The 27891-nt window shown below is 53.5% G+C and overlaps 2 protein-coding genes across 2 annotated transcripts; one reads left to right on the top strand and one right to left on the bottom strand.

Moving 5' to 3' along the window:
• Positions 1–1156: 1156 nt before the first annotated feature.
• Positions 1157–8303, top strand: CDC42EP1 (CDC42 effector protein 1). The gene is made up of 3 exons (XM_036252347.1): positions 1157–1200; positions 5363–6115; positions 7182–8303. The coding sequence occupies exons 2-3, from the start codon at positions 5653–5655 to the stop codon at positions 7805–7807; spliced, it is 1089 nt and encodes a 362-aa protein (XP_036108240.1). The 5' UTR covers positions 1157–1200; positions 5363–5652; the 3' UTR covers positions 7808–8303.
• A 635-nt stretch (positions 8304–8938) lies between these two features.
• Positions 8939–13115, bottom strand: LGALS2 (galectin 2). The gene is given in 6 exon segments (XM_036250786.1): positions 8939–9063; positions 9066–9081; positions 9140–9195; positions 9198–9295; positions 10692–10774; positions 13059–13115. Coding segments are annotated over 6 exon segments (435 nt in total).
• Positions 13116–27891: the final 14776 nt, after the last annotated feature.

Raw genomic sequence — 27891 nt, 5'->3', positions numbered from 1 at the left:
CCAGCCCTCTGTGAACAAACCCTTGGCTCCTCCACCTGTGTATGCATGGCCCTCGTCCCCAGCCCGTCAGTGCTCAGACCGTTCCCTCCAGCCACGCCTGCCTCCTTCATGGGGATCCTTAGCTCCCCCTTTGCTGGTGCTGTCTCCTGCCCGCTGTGTGGGCACTTCCATCCCCCTTCCCTCTGCCTGTGTACCCTTTACAACTTAATTCGGGTATCACCTCCTTGAGGAAACCTTGGTGAGCCCCTCCCCTCCCCTGCTAGCCGGCTCTGTGCAAGGACAGCCCCCAGGACTTCCTGCCTGTCCTCAGGGGGCTCACCGTTCCAGGAGAACAAAAGAACAGGAAGCAGGAATCAGAGATCTATCTCCCTCCTTGAGGATTCCCTGACCCCCAGGGGCGGGGTTGAGGGTGCTCCATAAAGATTTCTGAACCCATCCATCTGAGATGTGATCTCATTTACCTGTTCAGCAGGCTTCTCAGGTGCTGACAGAGCAGAGAGCACTTAGTAACATAACATCTGATGTCTGCTTTTATCATCCCATTTTACAGGTAGGGAAACTAAGGCTCAAGCCTGTGTGTCCTGGCACCTGCGGGGCCTGTATAGGCTTCAAAGGAATGGGTGGTTGGGAGGAAGGGAGTAGTCACCCCAGCTGGTAGAACTCAAGGTCTGAGCGGGTCTCTGGCATTCAAGGCCTCCGAGGCCAGGTTTCCCGGTTCCCCAGACTCTCGCAGGAAGTGGCTGGAGAGCCCAGGGGCCAGTTATCAGGTCGGAGCCCCCTAAACCACGCAGAGGGGTGGGGAAGGGCTTGGCTGCAGGCTGGCCCGAGTCGCCTAGCCCGGCAATCCGCACATTCCCTGGCTCCTCCGGCCCGGACGGCTGGCCTGGCGCCCCCGCCACTCCCCCCTCTAGCTCTGGCCGCTGCTCAGGGCGGCGTGCTGGGTGCCCGGGAGGGGCCCCGGAGGGGGCCGGGCCGGCTTGCGGGCGGGAGGAGGGAGGCGGGAGGAGGGCGCGCGCCCACACCCCGCCCCCGCCCCGGAGCCAGCCTGCGGAGCCCGCGGCCAGGGCGGCGCAGACCGGCCCAGCGACTCTCCCCGGCTGCGCGCCGGGACGCGCTGCCGCTGCCACCGCCACCGCCACCGCCACCGCCACCGCCACCGCGTCCGCGCTCAGCCCCGGCCCCAGGGCTCGCGGAGAGAAGGTAACAGCGAGCTGGCCCGCAGGTCCCCAGCCCGGGTGGGCGTGGACGCGGCGGGGGGACGCGGCGCCTACGGGGACTCTGCACCCTCCTAGGCTCCCGGGGCTGGGCTGGGCGAGGGGCCCGTCGGCGAAGGCGCCCGGGTGCCAAACGAAGGCCTGGAGCGCTGCGCGCGGGGCAGCGCGGGGCCGCTCCAACTTGCGGGTGATTTTGTCATGTTCCCAGCTGGCGGAGGGGGGCAGAGAATTGGGGTGAGCAGTAAACCGGGTGGCAGGAGGAGGGGGCGAGCAGAGGGCCGTCTAGGCTCCTTCCTGCCCTGGGAAGGGAAGGAACGGGGAGGGGGCAACGTGTCGGAATGTCGGGCTTCTTGGCGAGGCCGGCGCGGCGAGCGGGAAGTTGGGGGGGGGGGGGGGACGCTGGGGAGATGGACCAAGCACCCTGCCCCCTCCCCAACCGCTGCATTCCAGGCCGGAGCAGCGGATGAGGTCATCCCGTCCGGTTCCCCTCAGGCCAAGCAGCCGCTGTCCCCTTCCCCACGGAGCGACCCTCCACACTGCAACCCGCTGCCCCCAGAGGGAATGTTGTATGTCTCAAGTCTGTCCCAGACTCCCAGTCCCGACTGCCCTCGAGGTATTCAGTTCTTGCCCCAACCACGCAAGACCCGCGAAGTTTGAAGCCCACGTTCAAGGCCGGGAAACTGGCTCAGAGAGGCGAAGGGACGGACCTGGGCCACCGCGGCACAGAACGCGGCGCGGGGACCGAACCCGGGTCTGTGGGAGACTCGGCCCGCAGCCGCTCGGCCTCGCCGGGGAGGACAGACTGGGCTGACTTAGGGCGGTGGGGCTAGAAGCGACACCCCGCTCACATGCACACCCACACCCACGCTTCCTCCCACCTCCCCTGTAGCCCACGGCGCCCCCTCTTCCCAGCCCGCTCCTAGTCCGGGTCCCTGCTGAGACTTCAGACAGCTTGCTACTCTTCTGGTCACAGTTTCCACGCCTCTCTACCTTGAACCGGCTGGCCTCTGAGAGGCGTGAGAAGCCAGCCCCCACGGAGTTAACCACCATTCCAGGGACCCTAACCAAGATAGGGTCCCGCTGTCCCTCGGTTGGGGTGGTGTCACCCAGCTGATGCTCGAGGGGAAGGGGCCATGTGCACGCGACTGGCCTCCGGGATGAGAGGTGGCGCCGCTGGCAGCCACCGCAATCTGCGGGTGACTCCTAGGTGAGTGCCAGAGGGTGGCCGCCCCCGCCTGCGCCTCTGCCACCCCCGCAGTCAGACCCGCGTCTGGCCTCCCGCCAACCACGTGTCTCCACAGCGGCCCCTGTTGGCCTCTCCTAATACAGTCCCTGCCTGGGGCCTCAGCCCTTGTCTTAGCGGTCATTACCACCCTTGAGTAAACCCCTACCGTGTACGGGGCCTGATTATTCCCTGTAGGGTAAATATAAGCATTTCTGGGACCCCCGAGGCTGCATGGTGATCAGTCGTGCTCAGGACACAGGCACAATGAATCTGCAGAGCTGTCTCCTGTCTCCGGACCTGCCCTTCCTATGCTTGGGGCCTGGCCGCCGCCTCCTCCAACTCTCCCTCAAACCCCTGGAGTTTTCACCCGTCCTGGCATTCACTGCTGATGTTGGTAGAATCCTGGGAGGTTCCCAGGCGCTTTTTCGTCTCTGTGGTCTGGGGCAAGTTAATCCCCTTCTGTGCCTTGTTTTTTCATCTGTAAAATGGGTGTTGTGAGCATTAGCAGGTAGTATTCCAAGGGCTAGTGAGGGGAGAGAGGACTTGTACCAGGACACCCAGAGCACTGCTTACTCCAGGGCCAGGTGGGGCACACCTGATTGGCAGCAATACCCTGTGGTCAGCATCAAGTGCCAAGTAGCTGCCACCAAGAGTCCCCAGAATGAGAAATGTTAGTATAAGGATGCTGGATTTGAACCTAGAGCTACCCTGCTCCAGCGTCTGGGGGTGTAGTTACAGCACCTCCCAGCCTTACAATGCTCCAGGGAAGGGACAAGCCTTCGACGCTATTCTTGTTTTCCACGTGGGAAAGACAGGTCCCCAGTATTAGTGTCCTGCCCTCGGCCCCACAACATGGAAGGGTCTCTCTACTGCAGTGGTCAGGTAGAGACCTTTGAGAGGTGGGATCATCAAGCCTGGAGCAGAAGCTGCTCTCCCAAGTCATAGTGGCCATGGAGGTTCAGTGGGAGCCGCTTTTGCTGAGCGAGGAGGGGCTGCTTCAAGAAGCCAGGAAGTTGGGGGGGCTAGGAGAGAAGTGGGTGTGGCCACATGGCAGACACAAGGACCCCTCCACCTGACACTTCAGAATGATCCACTACCCCAGTTTCTTCTTCCAAACATTCATCCCTCGGCTGCAGAGCAGGGAAATCTGGCCGGTGCCATGTACCTGCCATGTGACCTTGGCCAAGTCCTCTCCCTGAACCTTGGCTCTCCCTGTGCAATGGGCTAACCGTGCAGCTCTGCGGGGCTGTTGGAGAATCAGATGACATCATGTAATGGTTGACCAACTGCAGCGTGCCTCATAGCTACAGCAAACATTCCACGAGGACTTCTCCGTGCCAGGGGTGCCAGGGGAAGGGATGATTCAGAACACCCCCCCCCCCGGGGGAGGAGTTATGGTTGGGGGAGGATCAGATGGTGGGAAGGAAAGAGAATGTAGTCAGAGCACAAAGCAAGCTTTGTTGTATTGCCTTCTTTGTTTTTTATCTTGTTATTTAACCTATTCTGAATTTCAAATAACACTCAAAGGGCAGTCATTGAGATTTTTATGCTTGGAGGTGGCAGCAAAGTTGTTGTTTTTTTAAGTTGAGACTCAGATCCGGGTGTTCTTGTTAAGGGTTGGTATCAGCTTTTAGAAGCTGAGGTCCCAGACCTGAGGAGGTAAGTGACTTGCCCAAGGTCACGTGGTAAGGCCACCGCGTCCCTCACCTACCTTCGCTCGGAAGGTAGCAAGGGTGATCTTTCAGCATGCAGGTTGTCCTGTGGAAGGAGGATCTCCTGATTAAACCGGTATTGACTTGGCACTTGCCATGTGCAGAGACCGAGCTGGGTGCTGGGAAGGAGGAGGCGGGACATCCAGACAGGTGCTCCACCCTCAGAGTGTGTTGCCAATGTGGGGAGACAAGACTGGGCTCCAGGAGCCACTCAAAGACTGTGAGTCAGACGCTCTGAGTTCAAGTTTCAACTAGCTCCCCATGTGACCTTGAGCAAGCTTGGGCCTCCTCGGCCACAGGAAATCCGGAGGTCGGACCGTAGGCCCATAGGCGTCCTTCAGCCCGCACTGTCCGCGATACTGGAAGGGACGGGGTCAACCAAGAGGAGCTCAGAGAAGGCCGTGGGGAGATCAGGAGGGAGTGGGGAAGGAACAGCTCTTGACACCAGCCGAGCTTTTTCTAAGACTCATTCCCTAATGACAAGGCTCCTACATCACTGTGACAAACCATGACAACAGTTCTTTCCTGCAGGCCTTCTCGGAGGCTCGGCGTGCAGGCGACATCTGGAAAAAGCCACTTTTGACCACAGGATCCTTTTTTCAGGAAGCACCTTGAAGGCGGAGGGTCCTGAGGAACCTCTGCTAGGCTGTTTACACAGCCATTCACAAAGGCTTTGATGGGCACCTCCTCCCTCCTGCCACTCTGAGTGGAAGACAATTGATCCCACAGAGAAGGGAGGTGACTGGTAGCTGGAGGCAGTGTAGCTTGGGGTTCAAGGGAGCTGAGTTTAGGGGCCCTGCTTCACCAGTTCGTCCTGTGTAGCCTCAGGCAAGTTAGTTCACTTCTTTGCCTCAGTTTCTCCCCTGTAATACAATGCCTCCCTCAGGTTTGTGGTGCGGTTAAATGAGTGATGCCAGAAGTCATTGGCACTCGGTAGGTGTTTCACGATGGACCCTGTGTAAGGACCACACACACTTAAGTGTGCAGCAGTCAGTACCCGCTCAAAGGCAACCCCAGTTCTGATTTCTATCTCAGTGGTTCAGTTTTGTCTGTTCTTAAACTTACTCGACGTGGCCTCGCAGCGTCCTCCTCCGTGCGTGTCAGCCTCGTGGGCGCCCCGCAGCCCGCGGTCGCTGCCATCGGGTATTCCTCCCGCTCTTACTTGGCCCCAGGAGCCTCAGGCCCTCCATCACCTTTCTGTCTTTCATCAGGTCTCTTCCTGGGTACGAGGCGGCTGTCCACGTTGGAGGCACGTCTTGTGCTTACTCCGTTCTCGGACAGAAGATCCACAGCGGACTCCACGGGGCCGGGAGCCGGGCCTCCAGGAGAGACCCGCCATGGGCCCCCCACAGCCTCAGCACTTGGGGGCAGCACCTTAGGAGAACGAGGAGCTGCCTCCGTCCACCCCTTACCCTGAGAAGGCGGAGACTGCACAGTGGACCCGCAGCCTGCCCCTGGCCCCAGCTGGGCATGGACCAGCACCTGTGACCTGCCGGAGCTGATGCCGGGCCCACAGGGGGCCGGAGGAGCCCCCATCATGAGCCTGGGCAAGCTCTCACCCGTGGGCTGGGTGTCCAGCTCTCACGGGAAGAGGCGGCTCACTGCAGACATGATCAGCCCCCCACTCGGGGACTTCCGACACACCATGCACGTGGGCCGCGGCGGGGATGTCTTTGGAGACACCTCCTTCCTCAGCAACCACGGCGGCAGCTCCGGGGGCACCCACCGCTCACCCCGCAGCTTCCTGGCCAAGAAGCTGCAGCAGGTGCGCAGAGTCGGGGCGCCGACCCGGCGGCTAGCTTCCCCGCCGTCAGCCTCGCCTGCTCCCCCCGCCGTCTCCCCCATCATCAAGAACGCCATCTCCCTGCCACAGCTCAACCAGGCCGCCTACGACAGCCTGGTGGTGAGCAAGCTCAGCTTCAGCAGCAGCCCTGCCCGCTCCACGGACGACCACTCCAGTTATGGTGAGGGCCTGGTTATTTGCCCATTTTTCAGATGCTGAGACCCAGAGGGTTCAAAGTGAATTCTTTTCCCCATAGTAGTTTGGTAGGTATCACCATGGAGGTCAGGCCCAAACCCCAGACCGCGGATGGGGAGGGGTCCGGGGATAGGAGTCAGCCCACTCACCCAAAATACACTGATAAATTTGGAAAACCACTCACATGGACAGAAGCCAGACGCCCTTCCTGCCCTGGTCGGGAGAGGCGGGCTCTGCCTTGGCTCCTCTGGACAGCTCATTTGGGAACCAGGGTTTCTGCTGCCACCTGGTGGCCATTCTCTGCCCTGCAGCCTTGGCCCACCACCAGGGCTGCCTCTAGTGCTCTCCCTGCGGGTCACTGCTCAGAACCCCACTGAGAGCTGGTCCACCGAAACGCCGACAGCCAGGCCGATAGGGCTCAGTAGCTGAGCGTTGACCCATGCACCAAGAGGTCGCCAGTTCGATTCCTGGTCAGGCACATGCCCAGGTTGTGGGCTGAATCCCCAGTGGGGGGCATGCAGGAGGTGGCCAATCGATGTTCTCTCTCATCGATGTTTCTATCTCTCTCTCCCTCTCTCTCTCCCTCTCTCTCTAAAAAAAAAAAAAAACAATTAAGGGGAAAAAAAAATCTGGCTATGCCTCAGGCCTCGTAACCCTGGGGCCAGGGGCTGGACTTTGGAGGGCATCCTTTCAGTCTGACTTCTATGCAGTCAGATCCTGGCAGCCTGGCAGGAGACCAGGGGCCATGCCAGGTTCACAGTGGGAACTGAGACAGGAAATCTGAGCTCCAGGCTGGTTTCCACCACCTCAGACTGTGGCCCTGGGCAAGACCTTCCCCTCTGAGCCTCACTTTCTTCATCTGCAAAATGGGAATGAGGATTATGTCAATCGTCAGCTTCCAGGGTCACATGAGAGAGTACAGGGCTCCCTGTATTGGAAAGATGGGAGTGACTTGCTAGAGAGGACACATAGCAAGCTAGGGTTGGTCTTGGCTCTCCCCAGTTGCTGATCAGGGACCCCAACTCTGACCTTGCTTCCCGTTTCTCTTCTAGGCCTGGACTCTGGGTTCTGCACCATCTCCCGCGTGCCTCGCCCAGAAAAGCCTTGTGATCGAGATCGAGACCGTGACCGTGACCGTGACCGTGACAGTTCCTTCCCCTCTGAACCTGAGCTTCGCCGCTCTGACTCCCTTCTGTCCTTCCGCCTGGACCTCGACCTTGGGCCCTCTCTCCTCAGTGAGTTGCTGGGGGTCATGAGCCTCTCAGAAGCCTCTGCAGCTGAGACCCCAGCCCCAGCCCCTGCTACAAACCCCCCAATCCCTGCCTCAAGCCCTCCACCCCGTGGACGCTGCCCCAATGGGGTAACCGCTGGGTTGGGCCCAGTGGCTGAAGCAAGGGGCAGCCTGGTGGGAGAGTGTCCCCGTGCACCTGCTGACATGGCTCCCGGCAGGCACTGGGGAGCAGGCTGGAGTGGCAGCCGGGGCAGCCGCCACTACACTGAGATGGATGCTCGGCACGAGCTGGTGAAGGTGCTGCCCCAGGGTCGGGCCTCGTGGGAGAGCCTGGATGAAGAGTGGGGGGCACCCCAGGCAGGCAATAGGGCCCCTGTGCCCACCACGGTGCAAGCAAACACCTTCGAGTTTGCCGATGCTGAGGAGGATGACGAGGTCAAGGTGTGAACCCTGCCCAGCCTCAGGCCACTGCCCATGAAGAGCCCCGGTGCAGACCCAGCCCCTCACCTGACAGCTGGGTCCTGCTGCCGATAGTGGGAGAACCGAAGTTGCCCCCAAACCCTCCTCGCCTCTGCCGGACAGACATGGGAGGAAGGCCAGGCTTGTTCTGGGACCTGGGTGTTTCTGAGGGCCCTGCTGGGCTGACCCGCTTCCCCCTACTGCCACTCTGGGCCCACTGGTTGGAGGGCCCAGCCTTACAGTGCCTCCTTTGTGCTGGGGAAGCTGTCCTTGCCGGGTGGGGGAGGGAGCATACAAGGCCTTTGTCTCCTCCCAAAGGGACCGCCTGCCCCAGCTCATCCTGGAGCTGCCCCCAGCAGGGTCCTGCTGCGTCCCTGAGCCCCAGCCCTCGCTAAGGCTGTTTCCCCAACATTCCCACCCCAGCCCCCACTTGTCCCAGAAGCCTCAAGGTAAAATCAGGTGTGACCTCCCACCTTCCTGTGCACCCCAGACCTGCCTCTGGGTCCTGATTAAAAAAAGGCTTTTTTGATAAGAGGTGTCCTGCAAGATGTTTGGGGACCTGGGAGTAGAGTGTCAGCTCCACCTGCTTAAATACCCTCAGCATTGGGTTTGGAGGCCAAGGACCCCTTCCGGGCCCCCAGTGAACGAGGGGCCAAGATGGGTAATGAGTAACCAGGCTGGAATGAATGTTCCTGAGATAAGAGGCCCAGGTGGGAGCCCTTATCTGCAGTTCCGGGAACAGCCCCTGGCCCAGGTGCCTGGAGCCAGTACCTGCCTCTAATCCCACGAGGCAGCTTGGCACTTGCCATGGTGATAACAAGGGTCAGGCAGGCAGGAGTGGGTGCCTAGAGGTGTTTGGAAGTGTGTCCCAACCCTGACTTGGCAGTCCTAAGACCTGCTGCCTGTTTCCTCTGTATCGTGAAGGTGCTGGGAGCATTCAAATGCATGGGGAACACTAGCCACAGTGTCTGCCACACCGGGTAAAGGTGGCTTCTCAAGTTTAGCCTTAGACTTGGGGGAGGAAATGGGGCAGAGGGTGGGGAGCCAGGACCCAGGGGGTGCTGATCCCACATGACTGGGAAGCTCAGGATGGGGAGTTGGTGCTAGGGGTCTGTCCGCTCAGCCAAGCTCGGAGGAGATGTGGAACCCGCCCGGCACACTCGGGGAGCTCTGGTGGCTGTGGCCCAGCCTGCTGGGAAAGGTCAACTGGTGCCCATCTGGCAGCTTCACCTTGGATTTGTCCTCTCGAAGGCCACCGTGAACTGCAGGGGAGGAAGGGTGTCAGGGAGGCAGGAGGCAGCCTTTCCCCTTTGACTTCACCTTGACCTCTGGCCCAGGGCTGAGGCCCGTGTGATCTGCCCGCTGCTCCTGCCCCTGCTGCAGTCCAGCGAGTTGCAGACAATGGTGGATTCACCAAAGCGTGGGTTGAAATGCAGGTCCCGCTTATCTGTCCCCTGGCCCAGATTACCCACCAAGCTGCAGGGGAAGGGGAAAAGGTGAGGATTAGGGGCCAGGCCTGGGTAAAACAGCTTGGGTCACAGGATCCCAGTGAACCACAGCTGGAAGGCTCACCAAGGAAAGGTTGTGTTTATTGAGGTCTGTGCATTAAAGTAAGGGAGGTGAGCCCTGGCCGGCTTGGCTCAGCAGCTGGAGTGTCGGCCCACGGACCAAAGAGTTGCGGGTTCGATTCTGGTCAAGGGCACCTACCTCGGTTGCAGTTTGATGCCTGAGGGTCGTTCAGGAGGCAAACAATTTATGTGTCTCTCTCATGGGCGTTTCACACGCGCGCGTGCTCTCTCTCTCTCCCCCCACCCTTCCTTCCTCCCTCCCACTCTATCTAAAAATCAATGGAAAATATCCTCAGGTGAGGATTAAAAAAAGAATAAGAAATTAAATTAAATAAAATAAGGGAGGTGACAACATGGTCAGATGGCCCTGGACTATCACATTGGAAGCACAGAACCAAGCTCTGCAGGAGGGTAACCTGACAGTGACCTTTCAGAAGGTGGGGGTGTCTACCCCGGGGGGAGAGCCGCTGTCCTGAGCTCTCTGAAGACCTATCAACTGTTTATACAGTTGTCAACCTAAGCGGGGGACTCCCTGTCATTAAAAGTATGAGATCGGGGGTCATGTGACTTCTTGGTAGGATCACTACTGGAGCTGGGTTCGACCTTCGGGGTTCCCTGAGAGTGAGACGCTCTGGGTCCTGGGGTGCCTTCACTGGGAGGCCTCGGACCCGAGGTATCCCACTTTTCTGCAACCTGGAGGGACCCAAGAAGAAGAAAGGGGTGAGTTTTCTCTTGGCTCCTATTCCATGTATCTGCCCGTCCCCTCCCCAACCAAAAGCTGATGGAGATCAGTTCCGAGAAATGCTGACCTCGTCCTACGCACGTGGGAGCCCGGTGCGGAGCTGTAGCCCACCCCACCCCCACCACAGAAACATGTGTGTGCTTCTAATTGAGAGGATGCAAACGAAACCCCTTGGCGCCCCTGGTGGCTGCCTCTGGTGTAACGTTTGTGACCGGCTGGCCTCCTGCCCCTCCGCTGGGTGGAGAGGGTGGTGTCCCTGAGGGTTTGGGCTTTCAGTAGAGGCCCCTGACCCACAGGGGGCCGGGCAAAGCCCCAGGGGCTTCTCCACATGTCCCTGCAGGGTCTGTTGAAGCCAAGGGACAGAGCATGTGGTGTCAGCTGAGAGATTCTCAGGGCCCTCACATCTGGCCCCAGATATGAAGGCAGGCCCTACAGGGGCAGGGGTGAGCAAGGATGTCACTCTCCTCTCCGACCATGTCACTGGGCTGCCTGCCTGCCCCCACCTTTCCAGGTCTGCGGACCGTCCTCCCTCTCCCCACGCCCCACCCTCCCCCTTGCTCACCCATCAGCATCATCGGCCATCTGGCCCTTGATCTTCAGGCCTGTCCCCACCTACATGTCCATGTTCACAATCTCAAATTTCCCCTGCGCCAGTCGAGACCCAGTTCACCAGATATCAACCACACAGGTGCCCAGATGCTTCTCCTGCGTGTTACCACACCTTGACCTGGCCACAGGTCTCACTCTCCCCCGCCCGCGTGAGGGTGCAGAGCTGGGAAGGGTAAGACCCAGGGTACTCTGCTCAAAGCTCCCCAGAGCCCCGGTCACCTGTTTTGCATTGCTCTCATCCATCCCAGCCGAATTTGGACATACAGGGCCCACACGAGGGGACCTCAGTTTGCCCGTCTATGAAATGGGTAGAGTGGTCCCTGGAGACCTCAGAGTTCCCAACGTGTTCCAGTGATGAGGCATAGTGCCCTCAGCAGACGTCCCCAAACAACGACATGTTTAGTTCCCGCACAGACTTGGAGTCAATCTATTGACAGAAAACGAATCTATCAGAGGCCTGCAGTCCTTGGTCCATCCAAAATTAGGAGTCTAGAAAACTCCAGAAGCCACATGTCAGGAACGGCCATCAAAGGCCCTCTCCAAACCACTTTCCTCTCCTACAAAATGGGCCAATTTGCTTTTTCCATTGAAAACCAGTTGCTGAGGTGACTGGTGGCCCTGAGGTCACCAGCACCCACCCTCCCGCTGGTTGGGAGAAGTGGAGAGCGTGTTCGTGAAGCCCCACACGTAGGGAGGGCCTGGCACAGACTGAGGCACGCTGAGGGGCAACATCATTCGGGCTGCTTATTGTTATCCAGGGCCAGGGGTGCAGCTGGACAAATAGGGATGCCGGGCCCAGCATCCCTGTCCCCCCTCAACAAAGTCTGAGGCCCAGAGAGAGACAAAGGCAAAGCTGGGGTGGGGGCCAGTGTCAGTGGTCCGGGTCTAGTGCCTACTTCACCCCTTACTGGCTGAGTGACCTGGGGCGAGCTGTGCCCTTTCTGGTCCTCGTTCCCCATCATTAATATGAGAGATTTGGCTTAGGTTTCTCTGGAGAAGGAGGGCAGAAAGGGGGTGGGTGGGACAACCAGGAGAAGAAAGTCTGGAAGGTGTCTGGGCCCCAGAGGTCCTCCCCGAGCCAGACAGCATCGCCCCTTCCACCCGGGACCCCTCCACTCGCTCACGCTCTGCAACCCGCCTGTACTGGCTCGAGCAGCGTCTCCCAAAACATCAGGGCCAGCTGGAACCTGTGATGTAACCTACTTGGACATGGGGTCTTTGCAGATGTAATCAAGTTAGGATCAAGTCCTGTTCGTTTAGGGGGGGCCCTAAATCCAATATGACTGGTGTCCTTGTAAGAGGAGGGACATGTGGACCCAGAAACACAGACACAGGGGAGAAAGCCACGTGAAGACGGAGGCAGAGACAGAACTGCAGCGACAAGCCAAGGAACGCCACAGAGTGCCGGCCACCAGAAGCTGGAAGAGACCAGAAAGGATCCTCCCCTAGAGTCTTCAGAGAGAGTGTAGCCCTGCCAACACCTCAATTTCAGACCTCTGGCCTCCAAAACTAAGAGAATAAATGTTATGGCAGCCACAGGAAACTAATACACCATCTAATGCTCAGAAGAGGTGATCTGTGATCCCATTCCCCAAATGCTCAATGCTTAGGCTCAGAGAGGGGCAGTGACTCATCCAAGGCCACACAGCAAGCTATGGCAGAGCCAGGTTCGGAGTCAAAGAACCAGGGACCTCAAAGAGTATCCATCCTCTCAACCCCCATAATATAGATTATGACCTTGAACAATTTCATTTCTGAGCCTGTTTCTTTATCTTTATAAAGCTCAATGGATGTTAGCAGTTATTGTTATTACTGCTATGAATACTACTGAGGAGCAGCCCTAGCCAGGTAACTCAGGTGGTTAGAGCATTGTCCTGGTACAATAAGGTTGCGGGTTCGATCCCTGGTCAGGGCACATACAAGAGGCAACCAACGAATGCATAGATAAGTGGAACAACAAATCGATGTTTCTCTCTCTCCCTTCCTCTCACTCTCTCAAATCAATAAATAAAAAAAAATTTTTAAGAAAAATTAAAAAATATATTACTGATGAGCAAACTAAGGCGAAAGAGGGGAAGAGACAGGCGCAGCACAGTGGTGGAGGAAGCAGAGGACTTGGATGCTAAAGGGCTGTGGGGGCCACCTGTCCAACCTCCTCACTATACAGATGGGGAAACTGAGGCCTGGAGAGGGGCAGTGACCCTCTTCCCCGCGAAACCCCATCCGCATTCAGGCAAAGATGTGGATGGCGGAGAAGCCAGCCTAAGGTGGTGGCAGCTCCCGGAGGCAGCTCTCGGTGACTGCGGGCTCGGGGTCTCACCTCCCAGTCCAGCTTATATCCTAGAACACTACACATGAACTCCCCAAGGCCATTCATGGGGACTCTGGTCACTTCTTCCCAGGTACCCAGAACAAACAGACAGAAGGCTCTCACCCGGCCCACCCCACCCAGCCCCGAGCATCCTCCAGGGACTCTGCAGCCCGGATTCCTGCCTCCTCCCGGGGACGGAGGGTGCGGGGCAGAGCCGGACTGGGCATCAGGAGCCCGGCACAAACGCTGTGAGCTTGGCGGGCCACCCAGCGTCCCTGAGCCCTGCCTCCTCATCCTGAGACAACTACTCACTTTGTAAAACACCTCTACACTTTCGTGTGTTATGACGTGGAGATTCACTTTAAAGTCTTTTGTTCTGTTTTCTCCCTTCCTCCCATGACTTTTCTGATTGTACATGTAAGTTTTTTTTAATCCTCACCTGAGGACATTTTTCTATTTTTTTGTTCAGATAGAGTGGGAGGGAAAGAGAGGAAGAGAGGGAAAGAAACAGACGTGAAAGGGACACAATGAGTGGCCGCCACCCACATGACCCAACCAGGGCTGGGGGCAAACCGCAACCAAGGTACGTGCCCTTTGCGGGAACCAAACCCGGGTCTCTCTGGACCGCAGGCCGATGCTCTAACCGCTGAGCCAAACCAGCCAGGGCTGTACATGTAAGTTTTTTAAAATACGTTTTTATTGATTTTTATTAGAGAGAGAAAATGAGAGGGAGAGAGAAACATTGATCGGCTGCCTCCTGCACGCCCCCTCCTGTGAATGGAGCCCAAAACCCGGCACGAGCCCTGACCGGGAATGGACCAGCGACCTCTCAGTCCACGGGACGTGCTCCACCACTGAGCCACACCGGCCAGGGTTGTACATGTAAGTGTTAAATGCAATACATGCCCCGGCCAGTGTGGCTCAGCAGTTAGAGCATTGGCCCACGAACCAGAGAGTCCCGGGTTCGGTTCCCACTAAGGGCATGTACCTTGGTGGCAGTTTGTCCCCGGCCCCGGTTGGGGTCGTGTGGGTGGCGGCCACTTGATGTGTCTCTCTCACGTCGATGTTTCTCTCTCTCTCTCTCTTCCTCCCTCTCTCCCTCCCACTCTATCTGAAGATAAATGCAAACAGTGTGCTCGGGTGAGGATAATAAATACATAAATAATGCAATGCATGGTGGATTCAAAGAAAACGTCTAGAAGTACCTACAGCAAAGTGGTAAACGTGGAGAAGGGGGTGAGAGAGCTGAGGTCGGGTGGCTGGGGATTTAAGTGCTTCGCTCTTTCCTTCTGTTACTTATGGAGTCGACATGCTGGCCACAGGCAATTAGAGCTATTAATTAAGAAGGAACACATCACTCATTGCCTGGCCACCAGGAGGAAACCCGCTCACTTTATTGGCAGAGTCCCTTCCATCAGCGGTTCTCTGCGGATTTATATCCTGGAGTCCCCTCTGTCTCTGCAACGGTGGATCCCACTTCATTCCGTGAACACTGAGGCCCAGATCTGTGTCTCAGAGCTATACTCTGATAGTGGTGAGCTCTCCCCCCTTTCAACTGCATTACTCCACCGCTCTCCTTCTGCGGACGCTCACATCCATTCTAAACGTTGGCTATTAAATCACTGCCTCGTGAAATCGATCTGCACATAAAGGTTGACTGCATCATGACAACTTATTCAGGGCGGATTCCCAGAAGCAGAATTTTTCTAAGCCCTGGTTTGGCAAGCCCTGGTTTTTCCATCCGAGTTGGCGCCGGCCTCTGGGCGGGTGCTGGGAGCTTGGCCCAGCCGAGGACCCTCCTGTGCCAGGAACCCACGGGTGGCTCGAGGCCCAGTGCTTACACAGGACGCCACCTGCCGTCCCCTGCCTGCCCCGAGAGAAGAGTGGTTTCCTCGTTTTATCCACAAGGAAATTAATTCCTTCTCGGCCTTTCTCCCAGGGCCATGGTAAAGCCCAAGCCGGATAAGGAGTTCAAATGTTTACACATGGAAACTCGCCAAACAGCAGAAACGACACCTTGTGAAATGGTACTTTTCTGATTATGAAGGTAATTCTAGCTCACTGGAGAAGGTTTTGGAAAGTGCACAAGGTGAAAAGAACTTAAAAGTTCACTTGTTTCAGAAAATATGTTTAAAGACAAGGGACACACACTTCTGATTTGTGTACTTGGCTGTGTGTGTGTGTGTGTGTGTGTGTGTGTTTGGTTAATCCGCACCTAAGGATATTTTTTCACAGATATATATATATATATATATAGGCACGGAGGAAAAGAGAGCGAGAGAAATCATCGAAACCATCTGCCCGCACATCTCCAACCTTATTCTCTTAATAATGCCTACCTCCTGAACTTTACAAAACACTTTCTCCAGCCCTCATCGCAAGAAGCTCAATAAATTCTCCAGGTGACCTTTATTATTACTGTTTCTCAGATAGGGAACAAGGGTTCCCGGGATGTATACGACTAGTAAGTAGCAGAACTTGCCTTGTCCCCCAACCCACTGCTCAGATGACCGGCAAGCATCTGACAGCGCCCTCACTTCGTGAAAGGAACGTTTGACCCTTTGGGTAGTGGCAGCCTCTGTGATGGCCCCTGGTATCCGCGCCCTTGTATAACTGGCTCCGCTGGAGTGTGGCTGAACCCAGTGACTATTCTAATAGAATACTAGGATACGGCGAAAGTGATGGGGTGTCACTTCCAAGATTAGGCTCTCTCTCCCCGCACCATCATATTCATATTTTTCTTCTCTCCATTCCTCCCCCCTCTCTGTCCTAGCTCTGCAGGAAGCAAGCAAACCACGTCATGAGTAGTCCTATAGAGGTCCATGTGCCAAGGAACTGATGTCTCCAGCCAATTGCCAATGAAGACCAGAGGTCTGCTGACAGCCATGTGAGTGAACTTGGCAGTAGATCTACATTTAAGCCTTGGGATGGTTGGTGTAGATAACACCATGGCAGCAGCCTTATGGAGACCCTGAACCAGAAGGCACCTAGCTTAGTCCCATCTGGATTCCTAATCCACAGAAACTATGAGAAACATGTTTCTTATTTTAAGTACCTAAGTTCTGGTTAACTTGTTACACAGCAACAGATAAATAATACACTTTGCCAAGCAACTGTTATCAGAAGCTTGGTGAAAGAAATTATATTCATAAAGGCCTCTTTTTTAAAATTATTTTTATTAATTTGTTTTTGTTACAGATGTTTCTCCTTTTTCCCCATTGACACCCTCCTCCCCAACCCCCGCTTTGTTGTCTATGTCCATTGGTTATGCATACATGAAGGCCTCTTGACTAAAGAATTTGCAGTCCATGCCTGTCCCTAGACATTCTACTACATTGATCTTTTTAAAGAACCAGGTATTGGTTTTATTTCCTTTCTTAATGCTCATTAACGTTGTGTGTGTGTGTGTGTGTGTGTGTGTGTATCATTTATTTTATTGATCTTTTTCTAGCTTCTCAAGTTGAATGTTTTATTCATTCATTTTTCATATTTCTTTTTTACTAATAAATGCATTTAAAGCTATAAATTTTCCTCTGACTACCACTTTGGCCAGCTCTGATAGGTTTTGGGATGTTCTACTTAGTATTCCAAATGTTACCCTTGAATCAAGCCAGATGATCAGAAAGTTGTTCTCAGCACATAGTAAATGCTTAATATATAAATACTGAATAGCAAAAATAATAATAATGTTAATAATCTTTGGGGAAGAGTTGGAAAATAAAACATTAATAATATATAGGACTGGCTAAGCTAATGATGCTATGGAAATATAAATGAACTATTAAGCAGCAAAAAAAAAATCACATTTTGGGGGCCCTGGCTGGGTAGTTCAATTGGTTGGAGTGTTTCCCGATGCGCCAAGGCGGTAGGTTTGATCTCCAGTCAGGGCACAAGCAGGAGACAACTGATGAATGCTTAGGTAAGTGGAACAACAAATCAGTGTTTTTCTCTTTCTCTCTCTTCCTTCCTCTCTCTCTCTAAAAAAAATTAATAAATAATAATTCTTTTTAAATCACATTTTTTGAAGACCCTCTACGGCCATGTGCCTTGCTTGCCCAGAAGCAGGTTCCCAGGCCTTCGCGATGGGCCCTCACTGACTGTACACCAGGCCACCAGGCTGCACTAAGAGGCAACGGCGAGGAGCAGCCGTCACGCAGCTGTTGGTGTGAACGCCTCTGGGTGCCAGGAAGGACATTGCCTCGCTGGCCACGAGGGTCTCCCTCGTGTAACAGCAACACAGGTGACTTTATTCAAACGCATGGGATTGACGGCTGCCATGTAAGAAAAGTATAAAATACAGGCAGGCCTTGAGGACACCAAGGCTTAGGGGAGACAAGCTCGGGCACAGGAAACAACTAGAAAACAGCTCCCTGCACTCCAGTGGAAGGCTTCAGAAAACCGCAGACTCCTGGGCAGGGGGATTCCTGACACCGCCACTTACCATCTGTGTGCCCTCAGGCTCTTAACCTCTCTGAGTTCAGTCTCCTCCTCCGTAAACTGAGAACAATAAGTGTTGTGAGGATTAAGGGAGATAAACCTGGCATTTTGTTACTAGTTAACAGATAATATTTATTATCATTATCAGGAGCCTGTGACCCCCCTCTGTTGGCTGTGAGGGGGGCAGTTCACGCCTACCTGGTGCTGCACCTGAGCCCTCAGGCCTGTGGGAGGTTCTCCCAGCCCCCAGAGCCCCATTATGACTTTCCTGTGCCCAAGGTACTTCTGCTGTTTGGGGGTTCCCCCTACATTAAAAAAACATTTATGCCCTGGCAGGTTTGGCTCAGCGGTAGAACATCGGCCTGCGGTCCAGAGAGACCCGGGTTCCGTTCCCGCTAAGGGCACGTACCTCAGTTGCAGTTTGTCCCCGGCCCTGGTTGGGTTGTGCGGGTGGCAACCACTCGATGTGTCCCTTTCACGTCGATGTTTCTCTCTCTCTCTCTCCCTCCCCACTCTATCTGAACAAAAAATGGAAAAATGTCCTCGGGTGAGGATAAAAAACAAAACAAAACAAAGAAAAACATTTATATATTATATATACGCATACATACACACATATATAATTATACTTTACAATAGCATCGAAGAAATATGTCAATGTTACATAGTAAGACATTTTCTTCAACCTAAAAGTTCAGTTCATTTTCTTCTTCTGATTTCACGAGATATTAAAACATTCCAATGGTCCCTAAAGTGTCCTGGGCCCGAGGTATTGTGCCCGCCCACTGTGCCCAATGGAGGCCTCAGCCTGTGGCTTCCCGTGTCGGCTGCCCACTGGCCTCCTGCCGTTGGGGAACTTTGGTCCCGAAGTCTCCGAGTCCCGGCCCCTCTCCTCTCCTGTCCTTTTCCTTCCAAAGAACAAACAGATCAACACATCAGTCACGTCCGCCCTGCTCCGCTCCCTGCTCACCCCTCCCCGACATCCTCTTTCCGAGAGGACAGGGAGCAGGGAGGCCAGGGCAGGTGGCATGGGAAGCACTGAGTTTGGGGCATCAGAAGAGTAACTGTCAAGTCCTGGCTTTGTCGCCTAGAAGCTGAGCAGCCATGAAAGTCACTCTGAACCTCAGTTTCTTCATCTTTGAAAGGGAATTAAGAGTACCTTCCTCTTGGGGGAGTGTGAGAACATTTTTAAAATTTTTAATTTGTGTCCGGCCAGTGTGGCTCAGTGGTTGAGTGTCGACCCATGCACCAAAAGGTCAACGGTTCGATTCCTAGTCTGGACACATGCCCAGGTTGTGGGCCAAATCCCCAGTGGGGGGCATGCAGGAGGCGGCCAATCGATGTTCTCTCTCATTGATGTTTCTCTCTCTCTCTCCCTCTCATGTCCTCTCCCTAAAATCAATAAAGGAAAGAAAAATAAAATTTTTAATTTGTGCCCTGACCGTTTTGGCTCAGCGGCTAGAGCGTCGGCCTGTGGACCAAAGAGTCGCGGGTTCAATTCTGGTTAAGGGCACGCACCTCGGTTGTTCTTCAGTCCCCGACCCTGGTCAGGTCTTGTGGGAGGCAACCAGTCAATGTGTCTCTCTCACCTCTCTCTCTCTCTCTCTCTCTCTCTCTCTCTCTCTCCCTCCCACTCTATCTGAAGATAAATGGAAAAAGTGTCCTCAGGTTAAGATTAAAATTTTTTTTTAATTTTTAATTTAAAAAGTTAACCTGTGTAGGATATGGGGCACATAATAGATGCTCAAAAAATAAATAAAGTTGATCATTCCTTGCTTCCTTCTTTTGGGAGAGGATTTCTAAATGGGTAAAGGTTTCACTTGAGATGACGAAGGCAGGGGTCAAGCAGACACTCGGTGAATTTGCAGCGAGCAGCAGATGGGACCAGCACCCAGTGGCCTGGACTCTAGCTGGTGACACACTCCTTCCCCTGCTCCTGCAGGACAAGTCTCCTCGGGAAGCTGGTGTTCCTCCTCCCAGAGCCCGGGGTGCCGGGGGCCAGATCAGGGGGCAGTGTGAAGAAAGCTGCTGTGACAGGTACCAGCTCAAGGAGGCCAGATACTCACACCAGCAAGTGAGGGGCCCTGTCTCCTCTGGACAGCGGGGGCTCATGGGCTGCGCCTTCCTGTCTCCACGCAGGTCAAAGTTCCTCCTCAACCCAGCTTTTCTTCATGTTAGCCTCAGGCCCAGGGAGGCCTTTCTCTAGGACACCTCTCTGGGTCGCCCACCTGTGAAATGGGAACTGGAACGTCACCTGCAGGGTAGACGCGAGCCTGAAGGGAGAACGTACGAGGAGCGCTGAGCACGCTGCCAGCCCACGGTCAGCGCTGGAGCAGCGTGGTTTTTGAGCCTGCCTTGATGTCCAGCCTGCTTCTCAGCTCTGCCCGGGTGGCAGTCTGTCCCGGGCACTTCCACAGAGCCCAGGGACCTTCCTCGTTTAACCTGATCGCCAGGTTCTGTGGCCCCAGCGTGAACCCCGGCTGCTGGCCGTACTCCCAGCTGGCGTCCCTCCGGGATCGAGTGGGTCCCCTGGAGCTCTCAGGTCATCCTCACCTTCCCCAGAACTGGGGAGGGGCCCTGAGGGAGGAAGGAAACTGGAGAGGTAGGAGGAGGGGGTGGGCCACAGCCACTTAGCTGTCCCCCTTCTCCACTCCTGCCCCCACAGTCCTTCCACACCTGTTGGGGTCTTTGTAAAATGGAAATGACAACACCCTGCTCTCCTGCTCTAAACCCTCCAGTGCTTCCTCCTGCCCTTAGAACAAAATCCAAACTCCCCTCTCGGCTCACAAGGCCCACCTATCCGGTCGTGTCCACCTGCAGCCTCATCTAACCCCACAAGTCCCCTTGTCCACTCTGACCTCCCTGTGCCTTGAGTTCACCATTCCACAGCGCTTGGCTGGACCTCATCGTGTTGGTCTTAACGCAGAGGTGGGGGGGGGGGGGTGGACGGTGGATGGATGGCGGGTCAGCAGCAGGAAGCACTCATCATAGAGCCCAGCAGGGGGCGTATTTTCAGAGGCTCCCATCTACCGACACAAAGCCCATCCCTGCCTCCTCTCGCCTCCGGCATGTTGTCCGGGCCCCTTGGCCCAGGCAGCCTCCTTCTCAGGGTCACACGACCTGCACACACGCTCGGTGCTGGGTGCCTGACAGAAGAGACGTCCATCTTCCCTGAGGAGGATATGATCCTGCCCTTGGCTTGCAATCCAGATGTTGGATTCACCTCCATAGATTCGCCCCATCAGCCGTGGCCAGGCCATCAAGGTGTACCAGACTTTGCTGTCCACAAGAAGACTGGGTGGCCTGCGCTGGGAGGAGGAACCAGGCTCAAGGCCGGGGTCTGCTCCCGAGAAAGAGCGCTCTAGGGCCACCAGGTAACAGAAAGAGCTTGTTTTACTTGTTTAGTTTTTAGAGAGATGTTCTCTATGAAAAATATTCCTCTTACCACTTATAAGAAGAAGAAGGAAAAAAAGAACATTATGGTCTCTCCTGGGCTTGGCATACAGAATCTGACACATGTAGCTGCTCAAGTATTGGGCCACTGCGAGGTCCCTCACTTCTGGACACATGACAGCCCCAACTCTTGGTCTCCCCCGCTGCAGTAGGAGGGGCTGGGAGCAATGACCTTCCAGCCCGAAATCTGGTGATCTCTGGGTCTCGGTCACGCCCTCTGTCTCCACCACCACCTCACAGGCTGGCGATTCACTGGCCTGCTCACAGACTTGTGAGCCTTTCCCCGGCAGAACTGTAGAGGCTCCCTGGCCCTCCCTCCCTGTTCTTCAGACCCTACGTCCCCAGCCAGCCTACAAGAACAAGAGATCTCACCATCAGTCCACCGAGTGTGTCCATCCCGGCAAGCAGCTGACACCTGTTTGATTTTCAACCGTCATACATTGCTGATGGGGATGTAAAATGGTGCAGCCATTATGGAAAATAATTCAACAGTTCCTCAAAAAGCTAAACTCAGAATTACTATATGACTCAGCACTTTCCTCCTAAAGGGAGTTAAAAGGAATCAAGAAAAGGGACTCAGACAAATACCTGTATACCAGTGTTCACAGCAATGTCATTCACAATAGACAGAAGATAGAAAAAGCCAAGTGTCTGTCAACTGATGCATCCATAAACACAATGTGGTATATACACTCAACGGAATAGTATGCAGCCCTGAAAAGGAATGGAATGCTGATGCATGCCACAACAGAGGTGAACCTTGAAAACATTATGCTCGGTGAAAGAAGGAAGACACAAAAAGTCACATATCATATGATTCTACTTTAGTGAAACATCTACAATAGATATTTTCATAGAGACAGACAGTAAATCCGAGGTTTCCAGGGGCTGGGGGAGGTGGAATGGGGAGCCATTGTCTCATGAGCACAGAAGTTCTGTATGGGATGTTGAAAAACTTTTGGAAATAGATGGTGATAGTTGCACAACATTGTGAATGTAATTAATGTCACTATTGTGCACTTAAAATGGTTAAAACAGAACATTTTATGCTATAGATATTTTTTGCTACAATTTTAAAAAATTAATAGTGTAATGTACCTATTCCTAATTACCATGCATGGAGACCATGACAGTGAAGAAGGCTGCTAGAAAAAAGTGGTTCATTTGAAATATGGCATTGGAGGAGGGCTCTTCTGATACCCTGGACTGCCAGAACGAGAGACAAGTGCGTCCCGGAGCAAATTAAGCCTGAAACATCGTGGAAACAAAAATGACAAAACTGGAGCTGCTCTCCTTCGGGCACATGGTGAGAAGGCGGGTTCTTAGGAAACACAACAATGCTGGGAAAACAGGAGGCAGCAGGAAAAGAGGAAGACCAGCCCTGGCTGGTTTGGCTCAGCAGTTAGATCGTCGGCCCACAGACCGGAGAGTCCCAGGTTCGGTTCCCACTAAGGGCATGTACCTCGGTTGCAGTTTGTCCCCAGCCCCAGTTGGGGTCGTGTGGGTGGCAGCCACTCAATGTGTCTCTCTCACATTGATGTTTCTCTCTCTTCCTCCCTCTCTCCTTCCAGCTCTATCTGAAGATAAATGCAAAAGTGTCCTTGGGTGAGGATTAAAAAAAAAAAAAGAGGAAGACCAGATGTGAGATGGGTTGACTCCATAAAAGAAGCCATAGACATGAGTCCACAGGAGCTGAGCAGGGCTGTTGAGGACAGAGCACAGGACATGGTGGACATCACTCATTCACAGAGTAGTCAGGACTCAGAGGTGATTCAAGGGCACATAACACACACACATACCAAAAATCATTGAATTGTATGCTTTAAAAAAATTTTTTTTCTTTATTGATTTTCAAGAGAGAGGAAGGAAGAGGGAGAGAGATAGAAACATCGATGAGAGAGAACATCGACTGGTCGCCTCCTGCATGCCCCCCACTGGGGATCGGGCCCACAACCCGGGCATGTGCCCTCACTGGGAATCAAACTGGGACCTCTTGGTGCATGGGTTGACACTCAACCACTGAGCCACACCAGCTGGGAAAGAATTGTACAGTTTGTTTTTTTTCATTTTTTTGTTCAGATAGAGTGGGAGGGAGAGAAAGAAACATCGACGTGAAAGGGACACATTGAGGAGCTGCCACCCGCACAACGCAACCAGGGCTGGGGACAAATCACAACCGAGGTACACGCCCTTAGCAGGAACCGAACCCAGGTCTCTCTGGACCGCAGACTGACGCTCTAACCGCTGAGCCAAACCGGCCAGGGTAAGAATTGTACATTTTTAATGGGTGAATCCTATGATAGGTGAACTGTATCTCAATAAAGCTATTTTAAAAATCAGAGCTTCCCTGGAGTTCATAATGCCAATTTATCTCGCTTCTTTTCTTTTCTTTTTTTTCTTTATTGACTTGAGAGAAGAGAGAGGAAGGGAGAGGAAGAGAGAGCTAGAAACATCGATGATAGAGAACTCGACTGGCCGCCTCCTGATGCCCCCCACTGGGGATCAGGCCCACAACCTGGGCATGTGCCCTGAGTGGGAATCGAACCGGCAACCTCTTGGTGCATGGGTTGACGCTCAACCACTGAGCCACACCGGGCTGGCCATCATTTATTTTCCTTTTAAGTCCCCTGCTGGAGCGAGGTTCCAGCCACAGGGTGCGGCCACGTGTTTTTTAGGAGGTTGTGGAAGGAGTAACCTCTCTCTGGGAGAGAGAAAGCATTTGCCTCCTCCTGCTGGCCAGCAAGAGAACAATCTAAATCAGGAAGGAAAATAGCTTGTCAAGGGCTAGGCATCTACCTCAAAAAAATAAAAAACTAAGACACATGTGTGATTAAGAAAACACTTGACAAAAGTCAAAAGGCTTTTCCAGAAAGAGCAAGTCTCCCTCCGACCCCAACCGCCAGGCCACCCAGAGGCCAGCACCCTCCTCACGCCCCTTTCCAGGTATTCCAAGTGCCACCCAGGCCAGGGCGCGCCGTGCACACGCTCTGCACCTTGGTTTCATTCTTGGAGCAATGTATCTTGGAGGTTGTTCCATCTCAGGAACACACTTTTCTCTTTCTGAAGCCTGGGTCCGACCAATCTGAGATCCGACTAGTGGGAAGTTGAGTTGGACATACGTTTAGTTTGAGTTTAGCAGGGTGTGGTTAGGTTTCCACTTACTCCTGGGAATAGTTTGGTGGTTGCTAGCCCCAGTCCTAATGTGAAGAATGGTTTCCAGAGATACTCTTATCACTCACACCCCCTCTGCTGACTCACCTGGTGTTCTGACATAAAGGCGCAGGGACAGAGGTCCCATCAGAATGTCAGCAGAACACATGTCCCAGGCGCCCGACGGGGAGAATGTGACCGGGGCGGAGAACCAAGGACTGCAGTGCGTGGAGCCAGAAGCTAGTCTCAGACCTGGAAGATTACGAGCGGAGGTCCCAGTTCCCACTGGTACCAGGAACAGCGGAACTCCGCGCCGCTGGGAAGAGGACCCGTGACACAGCAAGTGTCGTAAATGCACCACACACTAGGCTCTTTTTGTTGGGAATCACGTGCAACAACTGAGCAGAATGCCTCTACTGTAGGACGCAGACCTGGAGCAGAACCGCCGACAGCAGGTCCACCTGTGAGTGACACCGAAGGGGTTCCAGGTCACGACACCTGGTTGTCATGTCTCAGCACATTCTTGTCCTGAAACATCAGCAGCTCCTGAGGAAACCGTATGGAAAATCTGGCTTTTCCAAATTTGACAATATAAAAAATGTAAGAGTTACGTGACATTAGCAATAACAGATTATGAAGCTGAGAGAAACCTTTCTAAAATAAAAAACATTTTTGGTCAAACATGCTAGAAGTCTGGCTTTTCTTACTTCTTATAGAAAAGATAATAAAACCACTGCTCTATGAAGAGTATGCAGCCCAGAAGTGTAGGGGAAAAAAATGTATTCAAGTGGCATGTCAAGTAGTTAGGTAAAAATGTCTCATTGTTCTGATTTTATGATTAAGGTATTTGTCAGCTTTTAAAAGTCTGTCATTTATAGGAATTTATTTTCTCACTCTAAATCAATATGTTATTTGGTATGTATTATTTTATATATGTTTTTTAACAGGTCTCCACATTGTTACAAACTCCAGCCTCCTGGAAACCGGAATTTCCCTGGTGGTGATGTAAAGCACATTTCTTACACTGGCTGTCCAGACATGGAAGAGCTCTGGACTAGATAAGTGATCGCAAAGATTTCTTCCAGCGCCAGAATTCTGTAACTGTAGGAAACACGCCCTGTCCCCTTCCTCCCAAGGAAGTCCTTTCTTGGAACTTATCCAAGTGTTTCCTGCTGTACTTGGAGTCTTGTCCCTTGGGAAGACAGGAAGGCAAAGTTTGCCAGTGTGCAGAGTTCCCAGGGGAGAAGCGAAGCTAGGAACCCCAAAGGTATAAGCTTTCCCCAATATAATGTAGCAGTCACCATTTGGAGCTTCCTTTATTTAACATGTATTGAGTGTTTACTGTATACTAGGTATTCTACATGTTAAATCTAATCCTCCGCCTACTGAGACTCAAGAGGTAAAGTGACTTGCCCAAGCTCACATAGCTCTGCTCTCTCCAGCCATGTCTTACTTCCTGGGTTCCTAAAGATCTGCCTTCCCATGCACTGTCCCCCTCATCTTACAGAGGAATTTCTCCTCCTTCTTTACTTCCCTGCTCAAGGGCATCTCCTCTCTCTCACCCGCCCCTACACACACCCAAGGGGTTCAATACATACATTCCATGCACTCTCCCATCTTTCTGTTGCCTGCTTTCTCCTGGTTAGCAAGTGGCACCTGGAATTGTGGTTTCTGGGACTAACACGGACTTTGGATGCAGAGACTCAAGCTTGAGTTCAGATTCTGGCTCTGGTCTTCTTGGCTGACATTTGTATTTGCTGTTCTCTCTGCCTGGACACCCTTCCTACAGCTGGCTCCTTCTCAGCTAAAATGTCACATGGCCTCCACTCTCCTCACACCAGCCGGTTTGGGTTCCTTTGTCATTATCTTGGTGTGTTTTGTTTACTTTTGTGTTTTCTGTCCTTTAAAGGCAAGGATTTGTGTCCGGCCGGTGTGGCTCAGTGATTGAGCATCGACCCATGCACCAGGAGATCTCTGGTTCGATTCCCCATCAGGGCACATGCCCAGGTTGTGGGCCAAATCCCCAGTGCGGGGCATGCAGGGGACGGGCCAATCGATATTCTCTCTCATCGATGTTTCTATCTCTCTCTCCCTTTCCCTTCCTCTCTGTCTCAAATCAAGAAAGAAAAAAAAATGTGTTTTAATAAGTAAATAAAGGCAAAGACTTGGTCTCATGTGGGCTCTTGTGATGGAGGCTGTGTGGGGACATTGGCCAACCACATTCTTACACAGGGCCTCAGAATTCTCATCTCTGAAACAGAGAGAATAATACCCAACTCTGAGATCTGTGTGAGGGTCATAGGAGACAGTGCCAGCCATGGCCTCTGTGCCCTCTCCCTGGAAGGGGGAGGTGAGCCAGGGTCGGACTGTGGTCACAGGGCTTAGAGTTGAGACCGTGTCTCAGCTTGCTCCCTGGACCTTCTACAGTTCCCCCGAGGACTGTGTGCCTTCCCGCAGAGCACTGCTCCAAGCTCTTTCGCCATCTCCTCTTCCTCCTCCTCCACCCATCCTTACCAGCAGCGGAGGGGTTTTCCTGGCAAAGTCCAGGCGTTACACCACTGGAGGTCAGCATGGGTCAGCTGATGACAGCTGCTCAAGGACAGCTCAGCTTTACTCGCCCCTCTCTTCCCAGGGGTTCCCAAGTCACTCAGAGCAATACATTGGCCAGTGGTGGAGATGGGAACAGGGGCCACAAGCCAAATTCCTGTACTTCCTTTTTCCTGTGTTGGTCCTCCTTCCTTTCACCATCCTCGGGTTCCTCCTTCCACACCTTCTACCGACTCCCAGTCTGGGCCAGGCCCTACCTGTGGCTGTGCCGGGGAGTCTCCTTCACCACTCCCTGTTCTCTAGGTTTCCCTGAGGCACAGCCTAGAGCCTGGGTTAAGAGCACAACCTAGAGTGTGTGTGCACACACATGCACACACACTGTGCACTGTTGGGCACATTCCTGCACCTCTCTACCCATAAAACTTATGAATAATTGTTTCTACCTCATTCATTTATTCAGTGCATGTTTATTAAACACCTACTATATGCCAGGTACTCTTTCAAGCTTTGGGGATGCACCAGTGAACCAAACAGATGAAATGCCTTGACCTCGTGGAGCTTACATTCTGGTGGGGAACAAAGACAAAATACCCAAAGAGGAAAGGTGAAGATAAATGCCAAGGAGAGAGCCCTGGCCGGTTTGGCCCAGTGTTTAGAGCATCGGCCCATGGACCAAAGAGTCTTGGGTTCGATTCCGGCCAAGGGTACATACCTTGGTTGCAGTTTGTCCCCGGCCCTGGTTGGGTCGTGCAGGAGGCAACCAGTCGATGTGGCTCTATCACATCAATGTTTCTCTCTGTCTCTCTCTCTCTTTCTCTCTCCCTCTCAATCTGATGATAAACAGAAAAGTATCTTCGGGTGAGGAATTAAAAAATAAATAAATAAAAAATGCCAAGGAGAAAAGTTCAGCAGACAGAGTGAGCAGGGATTGTGTGTTGGGGGCTTCACTTTGCAGACACCCCCTCATTGAATTCTCACAGCCAAGTTTCAGATGAGAAGCCTGAGAAACAGGGCAGAGTGACTTGCCCTGGGCCATATAATTTAGAAAGCAGTGAAGGCAGAATTTGAACCCAGGTGAAATCAAATCTATGCTATCTTCAAAAAGTGACTCCTGACGGCGTGTTTATGCCCCAATCCAATGTGGTATATGTGGTGGTTTTATTTCTCTAATAATTCACTTCAATGATAAAATAAACAAAATAAAAGAACTCTAAGTTCGTATTATGCTGCAACTTGTATTGAGAAATGCAATAAA

Source organism: Molossus molossus, unplaced genomic scaffold, assembly GCF_014108415.1.
Source record: "Molossus molossus isolate mMolMol1 unplaced genomic scaffold, mMolMol1.p scaffold_m16_p_10, whole genome shotgun sequence".
NCBI classification, from domain to species: domain Eukaryota; kingdom Metazoa; phylum Chordata; class Mammalia; order Chiroptera; family Molossidae; genus Molossus; species Molossus molossus.
This window is presented reverse-complemented; position numbering and strand designations above follow the sequence as displayed.